This window comes from Capra hircus, chromosome 7 (genome assembly GCF_001704415.2).
Source record: "Capra hircus breed San Clemente chromosome 7, ASM170441v1, whole genome shotgun sequence".
Lineage (NCBI taxonomy): Eukaryota > Metazoa > Chordata > Mammalia > Artiodactyla > Bovidae > Capra > Capra hircus.
The window spans coordinates 53,298,851-53,312,902 of record NC_030814.1 but is presented as its reverse complement, the minus strand read 5'-3'; the positions used below and the strand labels follow the sequence as shown (position 1 = coordinate 53,312,902).

The 14,052-nt window shown below is 45.4% G+C and overlaps 1 protein-coding gene across 5 annotated transcripts in view; it reads left to right on the top strand.

Annotated features, from left to right (window-relative positions):
- The window catches only part of SH3RF2 (SH3 domain containing ring finger 2), a 149,178-nt gene continuing 135,628 nt past the window's right edge, over nt 503-14,052 (top strand). For 2 of the 5 annotated variants that reach the window (XM_013965660.2, XM_013965657.2), the window contains exon 1: nt 1,371-2,362. In XM_013965660.2, coding sequence (XP_013821114.2) covers nt 1,985-2,362 — 378 coding nt within the window. In that variant the 5' untranslated portion in view covers nt 1,371-1,984. Of the gene's footprint in view, nt 782-1,370; nt 2,363-14,052 lie in introns of those variants that run through there. The other 3 variants (XM_013965658.2, XM_013965659.2, XM_005683093.3) reach the window with 2 other exon arrangements.

Here is a 14,052-nt window from a genome sequence, read left to right as displayed (position 1 = left end):
TTATTATTTGCACCATGCTACATAGCTTGGTGACTTGTGGGATTTTAGCTTCCCAACCAGGGGCCAAACCCAGCCCTTGGCAGAGAAAGTTCAGAATTCCAACCACTAGACCACCAGGTAATTTCTACTTTCCTTTTTTTTTTTAAGCCCTCCTGTCCTTTGATTTTTCAAGGATGTGTCTGGACTACCACAACACTGTTGTTTTGTTTCGTTTTTTTAATTTCATAAGATTGAGCAAACAGATCGCTCAAGTCCGTCTCAAATCTCACAGTTCAGGGACTGGCTGATTTTATAGAGCAGTACTTTTTAGGTGACCGGTTTATCTTTGTGTTCACAGCTACCTTAATACGTTTGAACTTTTCAGGAAATCCTCATAAAGGTTTGAAATAAACACAATCACCTTGGCATGTTCATAACTTGAGTGTGTTTCAATTTCCGGGAAAGGACAGAAAATGAGGAAGGGGAAGTATAAACTTTGTCAATACTTAACCTTAGAGGAAATTGACTTGTATTTTACCCCCTTGTAATCTTTTCCCTGAAATCGACTCCCACAAAGGAAGGATCGATTGGTAGCAGAGTGTGAGAGCGCAAAGGGCAGAGCGGCGGTGAAAGCGTTAACCGGGCTGGGTAAGGCGATCCCCGAAATGAGTTAAGACTCGAGCTAAAGTTTTCAAAGCGGCGGCAGCAGCAGCTCCAGGGGAAGCGGAAGCCGGTGGAGGGAGCCTGGCGGAGCATCGAGGACAGTGCTGAGCTGAACTCAGACCCGGGTGGCCAGCTCAAGGTTAGTGGCCCCCACCCCGCACACCTCCGCATGCTGACATCTTTGGAGCTGTCTCAGGACGCCGGGCGCCTTCTCCCAGCCTGGCTTGTCCTGTCTGCCTGTCTCCACCAGTGGGGCCACTGGCTCGTGCAAACCTCCCGCTAGCGTTCCCCTAAGCCCTGGAGCTGAGAGGGACCGGGACCTGTTTGTTCCCAAGCCACTTTCCTTAAGAGGGGGACTTCTCAGACACCCACAAGGAAACTGTTTCTGGAACAAGGATAATTTTCAGAATACACACACGCACGCACACACACACACACACACACACACACACACACCCCTGTATTGGCTGCCCCATCTTGGTTCTTGCAGGCTGTGACCACAATCCCAAATTCCTATCTGCTCCAGTTGAAACAGAACAGTTGTCAAAGTAACAAAACAGGCTGTGCAACTTTATCTATGGGAGGGATGGTGTCTCTGAGGCTAAGATAATCAAGGTAAGAAGGCGAAAAAAAGAGGAACGAAAAGAAAGAAAAAACTTTCAAGCTCCACAGCCTGGGGTTGAGGCAAAACAATTTTTGAAAATTAGGTTCTCGTAGAAATTGTACATTGCTAGAACCAAATAAAGGGGGAAGATGTACTGTGAAGGACAGAATTCTACAACTACGGGAGATTCCCATCCACTTATGTAAACAGCTTGTTATCAGTGTGATGCAGATAACAGATACACTTAAAGAAGAGAAAGAGAGAAAATAGCTTCAGGGAAATTACATCCTGAGGGGCCTTTCATTTGAGATCCAGACGGACTGCTGGAAAGCTTCCTCCTTGGAGCCCCGGGTCAGTTCTGTCTCCCTTCTCCCGCCTTGCTCACGGAGAGGCAATGAGTAAGTTAGTCCGGCAAGCAGTCAGAAGCTGTATTGGCTGCTCCCTCGCATCCTCCAGCAGGCAGGAGTCGAGGTCTCTACCTGCTAGCACTGAATCAGAATGAGTCATCTGAAACTTGGGTGCGGAAACAAAGTCCCTGCGAACCGCCTCATGAGGCTCTGCCTCCTGTAGGTGGGATATACCTCTGAAGGCAATCACAATTTTTTCCGTCTTCCTTTCTCCTTCAGACAAGCGGGCATCCTGACGCTCTCAAGAAGCCCCGTCTCTGCCCCACTGGCTCAGCTGACCAGACCATGTGGACTCTGCCCCTCCAGGTCAGGACTGGAGTTTTAAAATAAAATGGATGACGTGACGTTACTTGATCTTCTGGAGTGTCCTGTGTGCCTTGAAAAGCTCGATGTCACCGCCAAAGTTCTCCCTTGCCAGCACACCTTCTGCAAGCCATGTCTCCAGAGGATTTTCAAGGCCCACAAGGAGCTGAGGTGCCCCGAGTGCAGGACCCTGGTGTTCTGCAGCATCGAGGCGCTGCCAGCCAACCTGCTGCTCGTGCGCCTCCTGGACGGCGTGCGGGCCGGACAGGGCTCGAGGAGAGGGGGGTCATTCCGCCGGCCTGGCGTGCTGACCCCGCAGGACGGCCGGAGGAGCAGTACTCACCCCAGAGGTCCGCAGTGCAGTCCTTTCCGGCTGGTGCCTAACGTCAGAATCCACATGGATGGGGTAAGAAAGATCTCATTTGTTCCTTCGTGTTTCCTTGGAGGTTGGGTTTGTGCGCGCCAGCAGCTGGGGCTTCTCTTCTTTTAGCTCTGTTTCAAAGAGCCGCTGCCGAGGATTCCCTGAGGATAAGTTTCTGTGGGTGGTGATTGTCGTACTGAGACTCAGTGGAACCCTGAGCCTATCCAGTCCAATCAGGAACTCTTAAAATTCTTAAAGCTACCCAGGTCCTCCCTGCTTCTGGTCCAGAAGGTGGCAGAACATGGAAAGCCTTCTTGACTGTTTATTTATTTATGTGTTTATTTTTTACTGCACTGGGTCTTTCTTGTGGTGTGCAGGCTTCTCATTGCAGTGGCTGCTCTTGTTTGGAAGCACGGGCTTAGAGCCTGCGTCAGTAGTTGTGGTACACAGCCTAGTTACTACTGCCATGTGGGATCTTCCAGGACCAGGGATCCAACCCGTATTCCCTGAATTGGCAAGCGGATTCTGAACCACTGGACCACCTGGGAAGTCCTTTGGTTATATTCTTGGTCTTTCATTTCTGCTGTTCTGAGGCCAAATCAGGGCATGGGAAATGCACAGAGGATGAGAAAAAGAAAAACAAATCCAACTGCTTGTCACTTTTGCAATCTCAGAGAAGTTACTAAATGTCAGGTTTTGTTTGCATTTTACCCAAATCCATCTTGCCACTCCCAGTCATAAAGTGCCATGATGACAATGCTCGTTCACAATCACTCAAATTTATCAAGACACTGGACGCACAAAGTTCGATCAGGAAGGAAGCATCTATGTGGGTGGAGTGATTGACAGGAAAGGCTGGGCTGTGAAGTACAACCGACATGTACAGGAGCCCCGAAGATGTGTCTTACTATACAAAATGAATAAACCATACAGAAAATGCACATCAGAGCCTGCCATGAAAAATGAAGCACTCCAGGTGAGCCACAGGAGATCACCCAGTAATGCATTTTGTGTTTGGACAACGTGAATCGTCCTGTCCAGCCTTGTGGGCACATCCTTGGAACTTTATATGACCTGCCTGTGAGCCTCATTCTGGGAAGCTGGGGAAGGGGATAACTCAAGAGAAGATCATGGTCCTGTGGCTCCAGGAGGATTATTGGCTGTCATCCCCAGAGTCAGTGTGTCCAAGTGGGCGTGGCACACCATGGGTGGGTGGTTGGCATACTCAGAAATTCTGTGAACTGCCACATAAAGCAAGCTTTAACCCTGGCAGTTAACCACGACTTTAACCATGACTCCCTGCTGTGAAGAGTAGCAGAGGGTGGGAGGGTCTTCCCCGGACTCCTTCCCAACGAAGGACAATAGGCTCGGGAGTGCATTCAGGACAAGTTTCCAAAATATTCTTCTCAACAGCCTATTACTCCTTGGGCTCCCTGCACCCTTAAGCCACCCATGCAGCAGGGTAGTGTGGAAACTTTCCAAAAGGAGAGCAGGAAGAAACCGGGCTTCAGTGAGATTTCTTCACAGCAGACTTTTTATTGCCATTGTGTGAGAACACATTCCACAAAAGGGCTTGGTGCCCTCCTTTAAGGCTCCTTATTAGCCCTAGGTCTAGTCATCAATCAGAATCCACAGGCTTGGAAGAGGAGGGGTAGGCGCTCCAGCTTTCTCAGGCAGGCTGTGTTTACAGAGCATCAGGCTGAACCTCGGGTCAGCAGATCTCCCTTTGAATTCCTGAGACCCAGCAACCTCTCTCCTCCCTCACCCTGCAAAGTCTGACTTGCCTCCCCGCAGGGTGGAGTATCATCCATCACTCAGAGAGTGCTGGGAGCCTGGGAGGAGGCAAGTCCCCTATCATCTTCACATATTTTTGCGCATGCTGTCTTCTTTTTGATGTGGCTATGTTGCTAAGAAAAGGTAGCAACAGATGGATCCACAGCCACCTACTTTTTGAACCACAGCAAATTCCCAGGTCCGTCCTGGCATGGGGAGCTATAGGAACTAGAGCTCTCATTCTCTTATAGGAATAAGAGACAGCCAGTAAGAACCTGCATGTCCCTGGAAATCTTTCACGAGGACCCATCACTTCAGACCAAGGGGCAGGTGACGGGGTTGTGCCCATCCTCTGAGCTGCACTGGACCGAGTCCTGCCATGAGGCTAAAACAAACCAAGCCGTTGAGGGCACCTGCTTTCCAGCAGCACCTGGTTTAGTGAAGATGCTCTATGAGAGGGCAGAGCTGGGGGCCACTCCACACCCTCACCCATTTCCTCCCTTTCCTGAGCCCACCTTTCTCCATGTGGCTCATTTCATACCTTTGACTCTCTCAGTAGGGATGTGAACAAACTATTCCTGGATGTGAATACAGCTATAATTCTGCATCCTGTTTTACTCCCCCCAAATCTAGCTGACTCTCCTGAAGTGTGAAAGCAATGGTGCATCCCTGGGTTCAGACAATTGCAGATTATCTGAGAGGCTACACACTGTTCTGAGAGGCGGAGGTGTGGCCTTACATCCTCAGTCAAACCCTCATCAAGATACTTGCCCTCTTGGCCTCAGTTTACCCAACCCAGTCAACTCTTAATAATATTTGCTACCCTTCTTCCTCCAGGATAGTGTAAACATTATCTTTACAACATACTCATATCACTTTAGAAAACCTATGCTGGGTAAATGCAAAGCATCATCATTATCATTCATTTAAACTGACTATATTACTGTGGGCAAGCCACTTCAGCTTGCTGGGTCTCAATTTAAAATTCTGTAAAATGGGAAAATGTGTTATAAGAGTGGAGAGCCATGGTGAGGCTTAACTAATGAATGTTTTCAAGGCACTTTGAGATCCTTAGATGAAAGGCATTTGGAAGATCGTTATCATAGTAAACATTATTATTGACTGTTTATTGTGCCCTGTCGTGCATGAGACATTCTACAAAACAGCAGGAGTGATAGTCCTTGCAGGAGAGTGTAATAGGTGTTATTATTGAACTTGAGTCTACAAGGAGTCCAGGCCAGTGTAAAAATAAGTATAAAGTACTCTACTAATCGGGCATAAACAACCTGTTGTCATGGGGTACCATTTTGCAAAATACCTCTTCCAGAGGACTCAGTGTTAAGGTGACATTCTCAAAGAGTTCATTTAATTTCCTGTTCAGGAGCTTTTTAAGTCCACAGTCTGTTCTGCTCACCTTGCCTCATCTAAAAAACAAGCTCATCGAGATCTTTCTGTTGGCTCAAAGGGGTCTGGTACTTTCTGTGCTAGCCAGTATGCCAGGGTGGAACCAAGAGCCACACTTCATCGTGCCAACCCAAGAGAGAAAAGCAAAAATAGTCCATTGTGCCTACCTGTCTAAAACCCTCCCAAGCCAGTTGTGTAAAAAGAAAACTTGAGAAATGGCTGTAGGTTTCTACAGCATGCAATTATTTCAAGCCAATAGGTAAAATCAACAGACTCCTGGAGGACCCATGTCAGTGCTGATGTCGCTGGTTCTTATTCCTTCCCATATTGTGGCCGAGCCAAAGGAACTTTGCAAGTCTTCGAGAAGATTATGGGCTTCTGAATTGCTGACCGCTCTTCCTCCTTTCTCCACTACCGTTTAATAATATTTCTGATTTAGAACAGGCAGGAAAGCAGTGAAGCTAAAAACTTGCAAAGTTAGGCATTGAAAAAGCCACAATTCAGATTCTGATTCTGCCTCTCGATAGTTGCATACTTTGGATGAACCTCAGGACCAGCCTCCAATTCCCCTTCTGAAACCTGGAGATAATAGCAGTACCTACCTCTGAGGGTTGTTCAGTCAGTTCAGTCACTCAGTCGTGTCCAACTCTTTGCGACCCCATGAATCGCAGCACGCCAGGCCTCCCTGTCCATCACCAACTCCCGGAGTTCACTCAGACTCACGTCCATCGAGTCAGTGATGCCATCCAGCCATCTCATCCTCGGTCATCCCCTTCCCCTCCTGCCCCCAATCCCTGCCAGCATCAGAGTCTTTTCCAATGAGTCAACTCTTCACATGAGGTGGCCAACATACTGGAGTTTCAGCTTTAGCATCATTCCTTCCAAAGAAATCCCAGGGCTGATCTCCTTCAGAATGGACTGGTTGGATCTCCTTGCAGTCCAAGGGACCCTCAAGAGTCTTCTCCAACACCACAGTTCAAACGCATCAATTCTTTGGCACTCAGCCTTCTTCACAGTCCAACTCTCACATCCATACATGACTACTGGAAAAACCATAGCCTTGACTAGACGGACCTTAGTTGGCAAAGTAATGTCTCTGCTTTTGAATATACTATCTAGGTTGGTCATAACTTTTCTTCCAAGGAGTAAGCGTCTTTTAATTTCATGGCTGCAGTCGCCATCTGCAGTGATTTTGGAGCCCAGAAAAATAAAGTCTGACACTGTTTCCACTGTTTCCCCATCTATTTCCCATGAAATGATGGGACCGGATGCCATGATCTTCGTTTTCTGAATGTTGAGCTTTAAGCCAACTTTTTCACTCTCCACTTTCACTTTCATCAAGAGGCTTTTTAGCTCCTCTTCACTTTCTGCCATAAGGGTGGTGTCATCTGTGTATCTGAGGTGATTGATATTTCTCCCAGAAATCTCAATTCCAGCTTGTGTTTCTTCCAGTCCAGCGTTTCTCATGATGTACTCTGCATAGAAGTTAAATAAGCAGGGTGACAATATACAGCCTTGATGTACTCCTTTTCCTATTTGGAACCAGTCTGTTGTTCCATGTCCAGTTCTAACTGTTGCTTCCTGACCTGCATACAGATTTCTCAAGAGGCAAGTCAGGTGGTCTGGTATTCCCATCTCTTTCAGAATTTTCCACAGTTTATTGTGATCCACACAGTCAAAGGCTTTGGCTGAGGGTTTTGGGGGAGAAATAAATGAGACAATTCATGTCACTTAGCTTGCAGCACCGTGACTGGTTCATATTATGTGCTCAATAAATTTTAGCTGGTATTGTTATTGTTATTAAAGCAACTCAAGACTTTCCACACTAAATTATGCACCATCTCCTGTTAATCAAGTGTCCCCCAGAGATGGTCTTTGGTACCCTGATTTTTGGTTGGTATGTGTGTCTCCAAAGGATGTGAGGCCATAATTCAGGTGTGTGATTCCTCCCAGCATGAGCTGGCTTGGTAGCTCATTTCCAAGACCCTTTAGGAGCTAGGAATGGATTCTAGGAGAAAACAATACTCGCCAGCTTCTCTTCTGCAAATGGCGAGCTCAGCAAAACACCATACACAGAGCAACAACCTGGTCCAGCTTCCCAGCATTGCCAACGCCTCCCTAGCATCTGTCTCTCCTTTCCCCTGCATCTTTCTATCCCCAACACAAATGTCGCCGTCCTGGGTCTTGCAGGGCCAGACTCTCTCCTTTCTTTGTTAAACATCATGCCAACAACACACATTCCTATCTTGCTCGCCCTACCTCAGTGAGAACACACCTGCCACCTCCAGCACACAGACCAGGTGGCTGTGTCCTAGAAACTTCTTCAGCTGGTGTGGCAAGCAGCTGAGATGGAAAAATGAGGTCAGAAGGCACAGGGGGGAACTGAGGCTGGGGAGAAACCAAAGGGCATCCAGGCCCTTTCCTGGGTCTCAGCTGCTGTGTCCTACAGCAGTGCTGGGACACACATGGTCATCTCTGCTAAATTTGCAAGTCAGTTAAAACCATCCTAAGCCCCTGAAGATAGCAGGCAGATGGCACTGGGTCAGCGAGGCCTGGATGTGGCAAGTGGAGGAGCCAAGTTTGAGAAGTCAGGAGACCCAGATAGTTCTCCGGCTCCTCCCACATTTGCAAACCTTTTACAAAACCATATGGCTCCAAACTGACTTGACCGCCAACCTCTGTCAATATACCACCTTCTTAGTTACAGTCCTCCCCATTTCACTGATTACTGTTTAAGGACTGTGGTCAAACAGAGCTGAGTTTGTGCTGGTATTCAATTACTTTTGAGTTGTGAGGCCTCAGGCAAATCACTTAACCTCTCTGATCCCCAGTTTCCATATTTGTGCAATGGTGATATTAACGGTGTACATATGTCATAAGGCTACAATGAGATGATGTACGTAAAATGCTTAGTATACTATGGTGAATGTTAAGTAACAAAACGGTAACAATAAAGGACAAAGTTTGGAGCACTGGATTTGGAGCTCTTTGTACCCACACATAAACATACAGAGACCTCTGTTCAAAAATTAAGCGAAGGGGATAACAAAAGAAAAAGGGGTTCGTGAAAAGACAAAACTAGGGACTTCCCTGGCAGTCCGATCGTTAAGACTCCATGCTCCCAATGCAGGTGGCCTGGGTTCGATCCCTGGTTGGAGAACTAAGATCCCACATGCCAAGTGGTGTAGCCCAAAAGCAAAGGGACAAAACTACAGTGATGAAAAAGTGTGGTTTTCAGTGGTGACCAGGGGTTATGGGTTGGGAGAAGATTTATAAAGGATAGCGTGAGGGAGTTTTATGGGATGAAGGGACTATCCTGTATCCTGTTTGTGGTGACAGTTAAATGAATCTATATATGTGTTAACATTCATATGAATATATGCCAGGAGGGGAAAAAGTCAATTTTACTGTATGCCAATGTTTAAACTAATATTTTTAAAAATGAAAGGAAGCTCTTGTACATTTCTTTGAGTCTCTACCTGATTTTCACCTGGCCTGCTCTGATGTCCCTTCGTGTCTGTGTGTATTTGGTCAGTGCTATTTTGGAGAAGGATTTTGCCATCATTTAAGCAATCAGGGTAATTCCTGCGGGTGGGCTTCTCTCTGTTTTAGCAAACTATTCTATTAACTGCTTCAGTTTTCTCATCAGTTAGAGGTATCCGGCCAGTAGACAAACAGCAGCGCATCCCCTGGTGGAGATGGCCCAAGCAGATGGCTGGGGCGGAAGGTTCTCCTTACTCAACCTCAATTATCCATCATGTGCACTGGGGCGTGTCACCTAAGGGATTAGGCAGTGCATACTTTGTGTTGTTTCGATGCCTCTTAGGAAAGGTTGTCTGCCCACATGTCCCTTCATACTATGAAGAGAGTATGGAACAAGGGAAAGTGCTTGTTCAGCCCTTGACACGCAAACAGCATCCCCATCTATCTCATTCCAGATGCCACTGCATAGCTTTTGGCTGAGCAGGGACCAGCTCATATATGGTTCTCTTCTATCTCAATATCTTCCCCCTTTTTCATTTATTTAATTTAGTTTATTTTTATTATTTTATTTTGACTGCTCTGGGTCTTTGTTGAGGTGTGCAGGCCCTTCATTGGGCACACAGGATTTCTCTAAGTTGCATCGCACAGGGGCTTTTTTTGCTATAGAGCATGGGCTCCAGAACACCTAGGCTCAGTAGCTGTGGTGCTCAGGCTTAGTTGCCCTGTGGCATATGGGATTTTAGTTCCTGGACCAAGGATCAAACCTGTGTCCCCTGCATTGGAAAGCAGATTTTCAACCACTGGACCACCAGGGAAGTTCCTCTTTCTCATTTTCAAATCTATGCTTATGTGTTAGACCTGTCTTTGACAAACTGTGTTATGTAAGTGATTAATGGAGGTTCCATAAAGCTCCAGAGTCAAAGAAACCTGAGGTTGAAACAGAGTTAAAACTTTTATCTTTGCTGCAGGACTTTTCCGTCCTTTTAGTGCTAAAGAATGGTGAATCTCCAAGGAGCAGACAATGATAAGAAACGTTTCCCAAATTCCTGTGACAGTGGTAACCCTAAGACTTTTATTAGTGCCTTGAGTTATATTAATTGTCCACAAAACAAATTTTGGGAAATGTTGTCTTGTACTAATGCAGAGATAGCTGAGCCCTCAAAGAAAATCCCTATTATAATTAGAGACTATTGATGCATTCCAAGAAGAGTTGTAGGCAAGTTTTTGTCGTTAGAAGATATTTTTGGAAAACTGTTTGAAACTTGCTACCACCAGTTTCTGCAGTATTTATTTAGCTCCTATCATTTTATTTTTTGGTCATGACACACATTATATGGGGTCTTAGTTCACCCACCAGGGATCAAACCCACATCCCTTGCATTGGAAGTACAGAATCTTAACTACTGGACCATCAACGAAGTCCCCTAGCTTCTGTCAGTAGTCAGCCACAGGTACTTTGGGAATCTACACAAGAAAGTAAAGATTCTACCTTCCCAGTGCTTACTGTCTGATGGTCAGTTCAGTTCAGTTCAGTCACTCAGTCGTGTCTGACTCTTTGCGACCCCATGAATCGCAGCACGCCAGGCTTCCCTGTCCATCACCAACTCCCGGAGTTCACTCAGACTCATGTCCATCGAGTCAGTGATGCCATCCAGCCATCTCATCCTCTGTCATCCCCTCTTCCTCCTGCCCCCAATCCCTCCCAGCATCAGAGTCTTTTCCAATGAGTCAACTCTTTGCATGAGGTGGCCAAAGTACTGGAGTTTCAGCTTCAGCATCATTCCCTCCAAAGAAAAAACCAACTAATTAGATACATGTATTAAGCATATGTGTATAAATATATACATACATATCCCTGATTCAAAGATATTATCTATTATAAGATACATTATTTAGTTATAGCCATAAAGGGAATTTAAAAAGCACTACTATATTAGATGTTCACTGTAAGATACATCCAATTTTAGAAATGTTAAGATATGAAAAAAGGACTGTCTTACTGAAGAGTACATATTGTCTGATTCCATTTATATAAAATTCCAGAAATGGCAAACTATAGTGCTTTTTGGGTAATGCAAATGTTTTATGTGGTGTTATATAGGTTTGTCTAAATTCATCAAATCATACACTTAAAAAGAGTACATTTTTGGTGTATATATATATAACCGAATAAAGTGATTAAGACAAAGAAGTCAGACTCAAAAGATATTGGTTTATGAAAATGTCGGATGAGGAGGTGGTTCAGGTTAAGGGAAAGAAACATCCTTTAAAAAATATGGACATTTTAATGGTAGGAAGGACACAGTCAGAGAATGAAAAGGCAGGGTCTAGTCTGGGCACGTGAGGGCTATGAAAGATGGGATATCTTGAACAGAATGGAAGTTGGAGGAGAGGGAGAAAGAGGTGGAGAGGAGTTGGCATGACTGGTTATCTGCTTCAAAACCACCACTAGGAAGGCACATGTCAATTACTCTGGAATTAAGTCTCTCTGTGTCTGCTTCCACATAATCACGTGGCCTATGGGTTGTATCTACCTGATGGATTCAGAGCAGCCAAACAAGATATCTCTGCTCTGAAGAGATGGCCAAGCTCCCTTGGTAAACTGAGGAGCAGTTCCCACTTCACTGGCAGACGGACCACTCTTTTTCATTGAAGTGGTCAGGTTACCTGACAACCCCAGCGTGCAGGAGCACTAGCCAGCATATCCGCAGCAAGGGGGGAGCACGGGGCAGGGAAAGACAAGTCTATTCGTCATGAGTTGCTTCCTGCAACTTGGGTCTGTGTCAGCCTCCAGGGTCACACTTCTCCCGATGCCTGGCTCAGAAGCCAGGGCATTCAACAGACTGCTTCTAGGTGCCTGCTATGTGCCAGGCTCCATCTTGAAAGCTCACACCATTGAAAGTTCACAGCAGGAATGCTCATGGGCTCAGAGTCCAGGACTCAAATAGCAGCTGAGTTCACTTTAGATCTCTGTCATTTTTCCAATATTTTATCCAAGCACCAGCACAACAGGCAACTTGCCCTGGGTCTGGGTCTCAGTACCATGCTTGGAGCACATACCTACAGCCTGGCCCAGATTAGGAACCCTCAAATGTTTTTTGAATTAATGAATGAACACATTCATGTTTTTGGTAGACTTTATGGAGTCATGGAATAATAACCCCTCATAATGTGGAAATGAACTCTTCCTGAATTGAGCCATGACAAAGCTCTATGAGGAATGAGCAGCATATTATATTAGGCATAAAGCCACGTGGTGGATGAAATATTCTGGAGGTGAATCACCTTATTAAATACCTTTGGGGTGACAGACAGACCATACTGCCCAGAAAACATAGTGGGCCAAGTTCAAAGCCACTTAGCTCATGAATTGTTAACCCTAAGAAGAGAGGAAATGTGTTTCCATATATGACCAAATTCCTGTATTGGAATCCACAAATGCTATGTACTTCTCTGATGGTGGGAAAAATATTCATAGTGAGTTAATTTATACTTAGCCCCAGTGACAGAAAGGACAGAGCATCAGAAGAATTTGCCAGTGAGTAATGTACTAAATTGGCCTGGCCTCCTCCATGAGGGAAGCAGCATTTCAGGTAGGAACATGGCTCCGGCACCTCTCAGGCTGACAAACCTATGTCACACATGTATATAATATAGAGAACATAAAACTGGCATCTTTAGCATTTTTGTGTGTATAGGGCGTCACATTAAGGATATTTATGTTGTTGTGCATCCGTCACCACTATCCATCTGTCTCCAGAAATTTTCATCATCCCATACTGAAACTCGGTACCAGTTAATAGCTCCTCATTGCCTCCTGGTGTGTATGTGTATGTGTGTGTGTGTGTGTGTGTGTGTGTGTGTGTGTGTGTGTGTCTGTAGATAGATAGACAAATAGATATTCACATGTATATTTTTAAACTTCTTTGTGGGTAAGAGGAATAAGTCTTTTAATGTCATTTTTGAATATCTATTCTAGTTTTCTGCTGCTTCTGACCTTAGACTTGCAATGAGATAAGCAAACAAGATAATGCTGTGATTCAGAACCAAGGCTCTCCATTCATGTGTGCTGGCTGTATGCTTCTGGTCAAGTCGTTTAGTAGCTCTGAGCATCATTGTTACAAGATGAAAATAGGAAACTTAGCTCCTAGGGTTCTTGGGAGGATTCAAGGAGGCAGTTCCTGGAAAGTGCTTAGCACAGGGTCTGGACGAGGTGAGCTCCTAGTAAGGGTGAGCTGTCTGCTCGCACTCACCCAGGCAGGTTAGCTTGTAAAGCACTACCACGCTTATTGCGGTCAGCCTGCTGTTTTACTGCATTGAAGACATGGGGGTCACAGTGATCGTGGCTTCATTTGGAGGATAAGTCAAGACAATTCTTGTAAAGTTCTTAGCACAGGGCGTGACACATACTACTTCTTGATAATAATTGTGAGGCATTATTATTATTTCCTATGCCTCATTCAATCAGCAAGCATATACAGGATGCCTTTTATGAGTAAGACCCAATGCCAGGCTCTAGTGAAGAACAAAAGCAAATAATATATGATTCTTATTAACATGTACACATGGAAGAGACCCAGGAAAACTGAGTAATTCACCAAAATGGCTGAAACCCTGCCTTAAAGAGCACATGGACTTTTGGGAGGCAGCCACCTAAGGTCATAATTACGAGGCAGGTAATAAGTGTTAAAACAAAGGACTTACTGTGTCAGGCACTGGGTAAAGCACTCTTTACTACAGAATCTCCAGAATCTCATTTAACTCTACAAATCTGAGATGACTGCTACCATTTTGTCTACTTCACACATACGAGGTTTGTGCTCAAGAAGAGTTCATATAAGAAAACACAATGGGAGAAAATGACTGCAGATCAAAACTGAGCAATCCTGTGTTTGTGTTCAGGGCAGTTGTTGAGGTTGCATTTTATTTTATTTTTTTAATGCAGCGTGTTGTCTAGTCACTCAGTCATGTCTGACTCTTTGCAATCCCATGCACTGTAGCCCACCGGGCTCCTCTGTCCATGGGACTCTCCAGGCAAGAATACTGGAGTGGGTTGCCATTCCCTTCTCCAAGGG